This window comes from Cyphomyrmex costatus, unplaced genomic scaffold (assembly GCF_001594065.2).
Source record: "Cyphomyrmex costatus isolate MS0001 unplaced genomic scaffold, Ccosl1.0 scaffold2359, whole genome shotgun sequence".
In the NCBI taxonomy this organism is placed as follows: domain Eukaryota; kingdom Metazoa; phylum Arthropoda; class Insecta; order Hymenoptera; family Formicidae; genus Cyphomyrmex; species Cyphomyrmex costatus.
Genome location: NW_017276432.1, coordinates 162,406 through 172,445, shown reverse-complemented (window position 1 = coordinate 172,445; position 10,040 = coordinate 162,406). Strand labels below are relative to the sequence as shown.

The 10,040-nt window shown below is 40.5% G+C and overlaps 1 protein-coding gene across 2 annotated transcripts; it reads left to right on the top strand.

The window, feature by feature from the left end:
- Window positions 1-533: 533 nt before the first annotated feature.
- Window positions 534-5,552, top strand: SRPK (SR splicing factor protein kinase). Of its 2 annotated transcripts, none has more exons than XM_018540185.1 (6): window positions 534-2,117; window positions 2,874-3,066; window positions 3,143-3,458; window positions 3,632-4,210; window positions 4,316-4,613; window positions 4,696-5,552. In XM_018540185.1, exons 1-6 carry the CDS (start codon window positions 1,828-1,830, stop codon window positions 4,985-4,987), a joined length of 1,968 nt encoding a protein of 655 aa, XP_018395687.1. In that variant the 5' UTR covers window positions 534-1,827; the 3' UTR covers window positions 4,988-5,552. The 2 variants fall into 2 exon arrangements, with proteins under 2 accessions (XP_018395687.1, XP_018395686.1); XM_018540184.1 differs by having other exon boundaries at window positions 2,856-3,066.
- The last annotated feature ends 4,488 nt before the right edge of the window (window positions 5,553-10,040 follow it).

Genomic DNA, 10,040 nt, shown 5'->3' with positions numbered 1-10,040 from the left:
GAAAACGTACTAAACTTCAATACACATATTTGTTTGAATAGTTCTAACTAAATATTCACTAAATATAAACGTATACACGTTATGTGTACATTTTTATTTGATACAAAAGAACTATTAATTTAACTGTTTATTATTCTTTTTATTTTGTAAATATTTATTTATCGTAATTAAATGTTAAGTTAAAATTAAATTTAGTTTTTCCTCGGTATATAGTCTGTTTTTCTTAAAAAAAAAATAAAATAAAAAAAGGATCAGCTGACCCGTATAGCAAATGAATCCTCGCGCACAACCCGTTAATTACTCGACTGCAACGCAATTTGTACTTAATTTATAGTTAATTAAATATTCGAGCGTGTTTGCGAAACTTTGCGGCGCGCTCGATATTAACCGTGAGCGCCACTAATCCAATAATTTGTTTCCCGAACACTGTATTGCCCGAGCGGAACGCGCGTCGCGCAATCGCCGTGACGCGGCGCAACACAGACGTCATCGCGTCCTGGTCCTCCAAAAAAAAAAAAAAAAAAAAAAAAAAAAGAGGTCCTATAGGTATAAGACGGTATCTTCAGCCCACCCTCCCCTATATACGCGGAACAAGTATAGAGAGGACGCGAGGGGCGAATGAATGAAACGCAGAAAAGGGAGGAAACGTTTGGCAGCCGAGACGCCCCAGGTCAACCAGGTGCGCGCTCGTCTCTCGTCTGCTGCCAGGAACCGCCACGGTGCGGAGCTAGAGAAGCGTAATCGCGGGCGCGCGCGGACGCTCGATTGACGATCTGACGTAAATTACGGTATAGAAGAGAATCCGAGAGACCGACGGTTAAGTCGCCACACCGCGCCGACCAGAGGGGAATCCATCGTCGCAGGTGAGACGAGGTGGGAGATCGCGTGCTCGTCGTGTTCGCCAAGCATTCGCGCGTGCACGGAGTTAAGCTCTGAGGCAGCTGAGCGACCGTGCGTAATATGTGTATCGGTGAAACGACAACAATAACAACGTCTACGGCGCGGCAACGACAGTGGCGAGTGTGTGACACGGTGACGGTGTAGAGTGCGGTGCGTGGCGTCGACGACCTGCCAGCGGACGAGGCACGGCGACACCTGCTCGCTAGATACGTAGACGTGCGGCACCGCGGTGACGCGCGTACGGCAGAAGAATATTAAGTAACGGACGGACGTGTGCGTGCGTACGGCGCACCAAAAGCGAAGACGGCCATACTCAATAAACAACGGCCGAGCGGAGTGCGCGACTACTACGAGAGATGAAGTAGATAATAGAGTATCAGAAACGGAAGAGAAGGAGAGAAAGAGACAGAAAAAAGAGAGAGAGAGAGAGAGAGACTCCTCTTCGCGAACTACACGCAAGCGGGCCGCGCGCGTGAAGCTGCAGAACGGGCAGAGAGAGAGAGAGAGAGACGAAGAGAGAGAATCGAGAAAAGAGAGACGAGACGACAAACGGAGGCGAATCTGACGAATTGAGCTGAGCCGAGCCGAATCGAATCGAATCGCAGTCGGCGCGAGTGTAACCACGATAAATCGGTGCGCGAGGGCGAGCCAACAGCAGCAGCAGCAGCAGCAATAACGAGTAGCGAGGAGCACACGAAGGAGCGGCCCGGAACGGGCGGAAGTGTGGGTCGTGCGTGCCTCTGCGTTCGTGCGGCGTGTACAGAGAGAACGTTGGAAAAGGGATAGCAGACAGCGGCGGCGGCAGCAGCAGCAGCGGCGGCGGTGACGAGGACAACGACAACGACGACGGAGCAAGCAGAGGCGGCCGCGGCGGCGAACGGGGCACCGGTGATCGAGCTTGGCGCGGGGGTCCAGTTGGTCGGCGGGATGAGCGCCAAAACGGACGTCAACAGGCGGGTATTAGCGATCCAGGCGAAGAAGAAGCGGCACAAGCCCAGCAAGCGCAAAGGCAAGACCTCGAATTCTCAAAGCGAGCAGGACGCACAGAGCTCGAAAGGGTCGCGTGCCGGTCAGGTAGCGGCTACTGCGACCACCACCACAACCACCGCCACCACAACCACCGCCACCACCTTTACTACCACCACTACCACCAGGTGGTACGAGGACGCTTTGGACGGACTCCCGCAGCGCGCCTATAACAGCGACAATGGGACCAGGTAACCCTGACATGTCCGGTTGGCGAATAGCCGACGGCACTGATGAGGACTCATCCGTACTTATTACGTTGTATCGCTTTCCGGTGTTGCACCAAGCGCCGCGATGACACCACGTTACACTGGCACGCATATCCCACGTTTCTGTCACGATTACACGCGCGTGTCGACGGTGACAGTTATAACCGTTCGAGAAATTACCGGCTCCGTTAAATGCCGCGTTCTGTTTTGACCTCGACTCCTTTCCGTCATTCGGGTTCCTGTTTTATGGAGATATCGATAAGTGGCTGATTATATATACATCGGGATTACCGGGAAACGAAATCGTGAATAACAATGATTAATGTAATATTTAATATAAGATAATAATTTTGTGGACAGTAATCTCTATAGTAATTGTAGGGATTAGAGGATTAATCAAAAAATATAAACAATTATTCGTGTAACTAAATGTGCTAATCAGAATCTTGGCAACAGTCATGTCAAAAACATATATTTGATTTATAATCTTCGATAATAACGTTTCTGAATTATTTGGTAAAAATTACATTTGTTACTTATAAAAGCATCATCATAGTAGAGATAGCCAACGTGAAACTTAGCTAATTACACTTAACTGTTGAAATCAATCGTTTTCTCGCTTGATTTTATTCATTCTTATGTCACGAGGAAGAATCGATTGTTGCAAGTGTCACGTTAGTTATAATAACATATCATTTATGATCAATGAATCTGTCGTAGATTGGTACCATGTCATAGTTCCAGCAATGAAACGATAGAAGACGATGATGCGTTCAGTACTGAGGATGAAGAGCAGGAGGATAGCAGTGACTACTGTAAAGGCGGATATCATCCTGTGAAAATAGGAGATCTCTTTTTAAATCGCTATCATGTCACTCGTAAGCTTGGCTGGGGTCACTTCTCCACTGTATGGCTCTGCTGGGACTTGCAGGTACGCTTCATGGATACAGTAATCAATCTTCTTTCACACCTACATAAACACGGGACGTTTTGACACTATGCTGCAGGATAAACGTTTTGTGGCGCTTAAAATAGTGAAATCCGCATCCCATTTCACTGAGACTGCATTGGATGAAATTAAATTATTAAAAGATGTGCGCGATACAGATCCCACCGATCCTAAGCGCAATAAGACCGTCCAATTGCTCAATGACTTCAAGATCAGCGGCATTAACGGCCTGCATGTTTGCATGGTATTTGAAGTGCTTGGACATAATCTTCTTAAATTGATTATCAAGTCAAACTACAGAGGAATTCCAAGAAATAACGTTAAACGCGTCATCAGACAAGTTCTCGAAGGTCTCGACTATCTTCATAATAAATGTAAGATGAATGTTTAAGTCAATGATAGCATTGAAATTTACATACATATTTAGTCAGCTTTACGCAATAATTTTAACAGTATCTTAAATTTTAAATGAAAAGAAATGGAACTCGTTACAATTGTGATTTCAATAAGTCTATGACTTTGTAGTATATGTTCAATTCTCTTTCAGGTAAAATTATTCATACAGACATTAAACCTGAAAATGTTCTTGTATGCGTCGATGAGATTTATATACGAAAATTAGCTTGTGAAGCAACAGAGTTGCATTCTATGGGAGCGAAGTTACCGGTGTCTCTGATTTCTACCGCGCCGAAGGAGTTTCAAGAACCGATACCAAATTCCAAAATGTCTAAAAACAAGAAGAAGAAGTTAAAGAAGAAAGCCAAGCGCCAGAACGAGCTCTTGAAAAAGCAAATGGAGCAAATCGAGGAGTTAGAGGAACAAATTAAACTTGCGAACAGTATGAGAGAAAACGGGGAAGTTGAAACGAATAGTCTAGACCAAGATCTCAATACAGAGAGCGTAGAGGACAATACGGAGAGCAAAGGTTCTCCGGATATCTCGGAGCCATCAGCACCTTCTTTACATATGAATGGAGTAGATGGTTTAGCGGGCGGTGAAAAGATACAAAATCCATCGCCCGAACAATCTGAAAAGATGGACAATATCACTTTATGTGATTTGGAGAAAAGCTGTGGCGAAGGTGTATTATCACCTGATCCTGATGACACTGACGAATGTAGCGAAGGTAAAAATAAGTAATTGCTACTATCGCAATTTTGCAATAACTGCGCAGTCTCTTTTTATTTTCTACTGCAATTGTCTTTATCATCCATTATCTTACTTGTTATAGGTCGTAGATCATTAAATCCACCGGAAAGTAAGCAATTGAAACGAGCATCCATGTCTCCTTTGGATCCTGCTATAATGGACTGCGAAATAGAAGTAAAGATAGCAGATCTTGGAAACGCTTGCTGGGTGCATAAAAAATTCACGGACGATATTCAAACTCGTCAGTATAGGTCACTCGAGGTTCTATTAGGTTCTGGATATGATACCTCTGCCGATATATGGTCTACCGCTTGCATGGCGTTTGAATTGGCGACTGGCGATTACCTCTTTGAACCGCACAATGGCAAAGACTATTGCAGGTAACGATTATAAGATTCAATTACAATCGTACAAAGCTTGTAAAAGTTTAAGTATTTTTATCGATTTTTATTAACATTTCAGAGATGAAGATCACTTGGCCCATATTATCGAATTGCTGGGAGAAATACCAAGACGTATCGCTCTCTCGGGGAAAAACTCAAGGATATACTTCAACAGGAAGGGTGAATTAAAGCATATTACCGGATTGAAACCATGGGGTCTATACGAAGTATTAACAGAGAAATACGAGTGGACGTCGAGCGAAGCACGCGAGTTCGCAGAGTTCCTAATACCGATGCTCGAGTTCAATCCGAGCATGCGAGCTACCGCAGCTGAGTGCCTGAAGCATCCGTGGCTGCAAATCAAAAAGTGATCGCGTTTTTTATTGTTTTATCTGTAATATCCCTTCAACTTTCACCCGGTCCTACCGCCCAGTCGTAATCGTAAATCGAGAGTGTGATAGGAAGCCGAAAACACTTGTCAATGTCAGGTGTTATTTCCGTACTGAAAATCATAATTTAATGACCCAATTTGCATACGAAGAACAAGTGCATCGTTTCAAGAGCGCGTACACATACACATATATATACACACTAGAAAACTGTTTGATATAATATGAATTACGGAAATAAATTGTAACATACGTTGTTATATTAATCATACGCTACAAGCGTGTCTCCGCGTGGGTACGATGTTACGAAACTGAAAACGTTTCGAAAAGATTGTTATATACCCTTTACAAATGGTGATTTGACAATATTGCGGAAGTCGCCTCTCGAATGCAGCGAGCGAAGTGTCGCAAAATCCGGAAATTGTTAGAGAAGAAGATCTTGCAACATTCCGCTGATTTCCACGTAAAAAGAAAACGGCCGCGCGCGTGCTTCCTAACGTAACACTCTCAACACATCGGCTGACCATTTGTAGTTGTACACTTGTTAAATCGTGTTTTTAATTAGTGATGAGAGAACTTAAATTAAAAAGAAATTTTTCATAGTACTTTATATATACATTATTTTACACACATTCGTGTCGCATACTTCGTACTCGTCAATTTAATTTATCTATGAGTATATTTCAAGAGTCGTGGGATCTACTCGTAATGCGCTGTGAAAATATTGGCGGGCTCGGTATCGTGTTTGGTTTAAAATTAGGACTCATTGCCTTGACTCAGTTATCCGTGTGTACTTTTATATATCGCACACACCGGTCGCTGTAAATTCTTGCCAACAAACTCGTGAAGTCGCAACAGGACAGAAATGGCTACTTAATTAATATTTTACGTCTACCTCAATATATACGTGAGCCGGTTAGAAATACTCATCAACAGATGCACATAACGAGGGACCGCATTGAAATAAGTGTAAATTGAATTAGAGAGGTCTATATATAGTAGATAATTAAGAGTCGATCACTAGATTCTTGGAATATATAATTTATGCGAGCGCTGATTGAGATAAGACAATATTGCATGCACATATATTTCATGATTTTATTTTTCATTTAGTTTGGAGTTTTATATAAAATTTCAGAATTTTTTTTTTCTACTGTTGTGTCAAAATAATTAAATTTTATTCAACAGCATACTATAAAAGAAATAGATAATGTGGTAAAACCGCATTTGTAAATGTTATAAAAAATTGACATATATATGTATATATATACTTTTATAAAAACAAATGTATATATGAACGACACCAACAAGACTAATAACATATCTAATATGCGATTTACTTATGAAAATGTATATATGCATCTTGTCTTATTCCATTACGCCTCGCAATACTGATATTATAATAAACATTTCTGTTTGTTATGAATTTGTTTACGTCGCTAATGCGAATGCCTGTATACATAATGTACAATTACGAAAAGAAAGAGTATATCTATATTGCGAGTAGGATCTTTGCAAACAGGATGAGAGCAGTTGTAACAAGAATACTATTAGGTTCAAACTTCTTTACTTTATGAACACTGACTGACTACAAAGCTCTCTGCCGATAATAATTGTCTTCTATTTTATAAACGCTAAAGCGAAGCAGTGCGTTCCACTAGATCGTTTATGTCGCGTATATACTTTCCTATGCACGAATTCAATTCATGCTTCCTGCAGAATGTTCTGTTTCGCTTCGCCTGTCAATCTGAAGTTTGACAAAAGGACTCGATCGAACTACATATGTGAAGATGCGTACGTGGAAGTATACATTTCGTCATGATGTATAAAATGTCTTTTTTCGCTTATTGTAGTTGATTTCTTCCCGGGTAAAAGAGGAAAATACTCTAAAAATATACAGCATTTTATGATTTTTTAAAAACAATATGTATTTTTTATTTCTTTTAGTTTTTAATTAACAATAATTTTTATTTGATTACACGTAAACACTTCAACATGAAATAATGTATACGTCGCAATTTTTAATTTATTAAAAATTGAGCGTTTTTATGAAATATATTTATTGATTTTCATTCATATTTTCATTGTCTGTATGCTATTTTATTTAGCAATAAATCCAGTCAATTGAAAAAAGAAAACATTCATATTCTGAAATTGATAGTATAAATAAGAAACAGATAATACAATACTCAAAAGAGAAAGTGCCTCTTCTACCCGCGCTATAATTGATATCAGATAGAGGAAGAATGCGTTTATATGCCATTTTATCTCGGAAATACGAAATCTGATGCATTTTAGTTTTCTCGTAACCCGTTATTTCATATTTCACGTTTCTCTTGCAGGAGCTTTTTTGTGAATCTCGTATAGTCTTCAATGACAGTGTGTTTATGGTAAACTGTACAGTATAACTAAATTTTAAACGGCTAATATTTGGTACTGTTCTTATGAAATATGGCCAGTGAAATCTATCATTATAAAGGCAACGAACACAGCTCGATTTAATTTTTCCTTTAATTTCCTTCGTTACTCATGATAGAGAAGACGCTTTTAATCAAATCAATATCGAGCTGCTGCTCGGCCTTGCTCGACTCTTCAGCTCCTAATGTCACTTGTAAATTTCGAAACTCACGTGTAATATCTTCTGAAAAACAAATATAAAGCTATATAAATTCCGAATCTGTGTATAACCGAAAATCGAAACCGATGCAATCTCAGTGAATTTAAGTTTTTGTTATTAGAGAATTATAGGAACACAAGAATTCTCTGAAGAATTCTCTATAAATAAGCAAAATAATTAAATCTATACCTAATTGTTACAAACATTTTAATTAAAATGCCGGAAACGAGAGAAAAAATATTGTTTAATTGTTTTGATATTATTTTTCGAGAGAAGTGAAGTTAAAAATTATATCGCAAATGGAAATCGAGGTAATTTTTACGTGTCGTTAGAATGGTAAAATTGAATTCAATAAAATTTATATACATATATATCGGTTTCTATCTCCGGTTAAGAAATTATAGAGAGATAGGTATCGATTCGAAGTATAAAGCTGGAGAAATGCGCTTTCTCCGATTTAATTATCAATAATCGGTCGTTGACTAGACCTAATGATTTGATTAGACGATGAGTCAGCGTAGGCATCGAAATCGCGTCCCGATCGTCTCATTTATTAGATCAATCGAAGCTCAAATACCGTGTTGCCGGCGGCGTTCGCGACTTTACAAGTCGTTGCGTCTGATCGTTTGCACTGTCATCATAGATATATCTCATATTAATATATTATATGTAACATACATACATATATATATATTAATATCTCTAGTATATATAATATATATACTCTATATATAAACACATGGATATATTGAAACGATAACTTACATAGGTGTGACTCGCTGCTTGGCGTTAGGATATAGTTAGAAGGAATTAATTAACAAATGATAATATAGAGCGAACTGTGTATAGCCCTTGATGTACGAGATGTCCCCATCGACCTTTTCCGACTCACAAGCGGAATAATTTTATTTGTGCGAAGTAGATAGCAAAGAAAGGGAGAGGAAATGAGAGACAAGTAGCCGCGAAGTGCTCCATTTCTTTTCTTTTTTTTCCCCCCTTTTGCAACAGAGAGATCTCTCGCGCGTAATATGTATAAATGTAAGAGATTCGCGGATGTGGAATGATTATGCAGGGATCAGTCGGATGAAAGGGGAGGAAGTGGTGTATAAATACAGGGACCCAATATATTGAGATTCACACACCAGGGACTCATGTTCCAATCGGTAGATTCTAAACGTTGTACCGAGCGAAACAGATTTGTTCAATCGGGTATATTAATCGCGCTCGAGAAGACCTCGAGTGTCGATCTGACACGATACACACCAATATTTAAATTATAATATTATACTTTGGGATCGGAGCAACCGATATCATATCGCGGCTTAGAAATAATAAGTTCCCGCATGATAGATTACGGTTGTAATCTCACGCACGTGCGCTTCTCTCAGATAAACTTTCGACATTCCTTTTCTCGTACGGGCCGAGCCGCGAGATATGATACCGATTGTCTCCTCGTTCTGAAAATGATAATTGCGTATAATACGCAATAATTTGTATGATGTTAAACGTACAGCGGAACCGCATTATGCAAGCCGTCGGTTGTTCCTTAATTATAATCATTACTGAAACGTAAATCGTTGCGGGAATCCGCTTCTATTGAAGTCTTCAAAGGACGACAAAGCGTGTCGATACCACGACATTAAAATGTGAATGCGAGGAATGTGGCCTTGATCGAGGAGTGAAAATTACGTCGACGATAAGCTTTGCGTGCGCATTGTCGAAGGGATTTTACCGCGCGGTCTCCTCTTTGTAATCTTAAGAAATTGGAATTGTTGGGGAGAGACGCGAGAGCAATGAACATTTTTTTGACGAAGAGAATGCTTTGCTATCAAACACCAAGTTTTATTACATGTAAGTCGCAATGCGCGCGAGATACTGTAAATATTGCGGGGTAAAAACCCGGTGCGGGGTTTTGCACATTTTTAGAAGAGCGTTCGCATATTTAGGCGATCGGCTATTTGGCGATTAAACCGTGGAAGGGTTGGCAGAGACCTTTCCGAACGGGTCACGACATAAAAAATGTACAGCGATTATATATCAGAATCAGATAGAATCGGAGAAGATATTGGATTGTGCGCGCGCGAGCGAGGACGAAAAGGGAAGATAGAGAAAGGGAGACGCGAAATTGTGTGGCGTACGATAATATTATTATTATCTCACTGATTGGTACATAGTCATACTGGTCTCGTAGCGTTATAGAGAGCCATTTAAACTCTGCATGCTTAGCCAATTTGCGATCGCCGGCAGGTCCACGAGGTCCCGCCGCGCGACGGACGTTTTAATAAGGGTGTAAAACTATCGATAGAGGCGCGTGTAGGCGCCCGCGATACGTGACGATCATCTTTAGAAGTTCATCGAGCCGACAAAAACGGGACATGCAAGTTACAGCGAATTGAGCCCGGACGATGCGTCGCGAGA

Bases quoted from the DNA above. Each gene is read 5' to 3' on its own strand.
- SRPK (XM_018540184.1), top strand. From the start codon at position 1,828: ATGAGCGCCAAAACGGACGTCAACAGGCGGGTATTAGCGATCCAGGCG. The intron at 2,118-2,855 runs GTAACCCTGACA...AATCTGTCGTAG, and splicing joins AACAGCGACAATGGGACCAG to ATTGGTACCATGTCATAGTT. The intron at 3,459-3,631 runs GTAAGATGAATG...ATTCTCTTTCAG, and splicing joins CGACTATCTTCATAATAAAT to GTAAAATTATTCATACAGAC.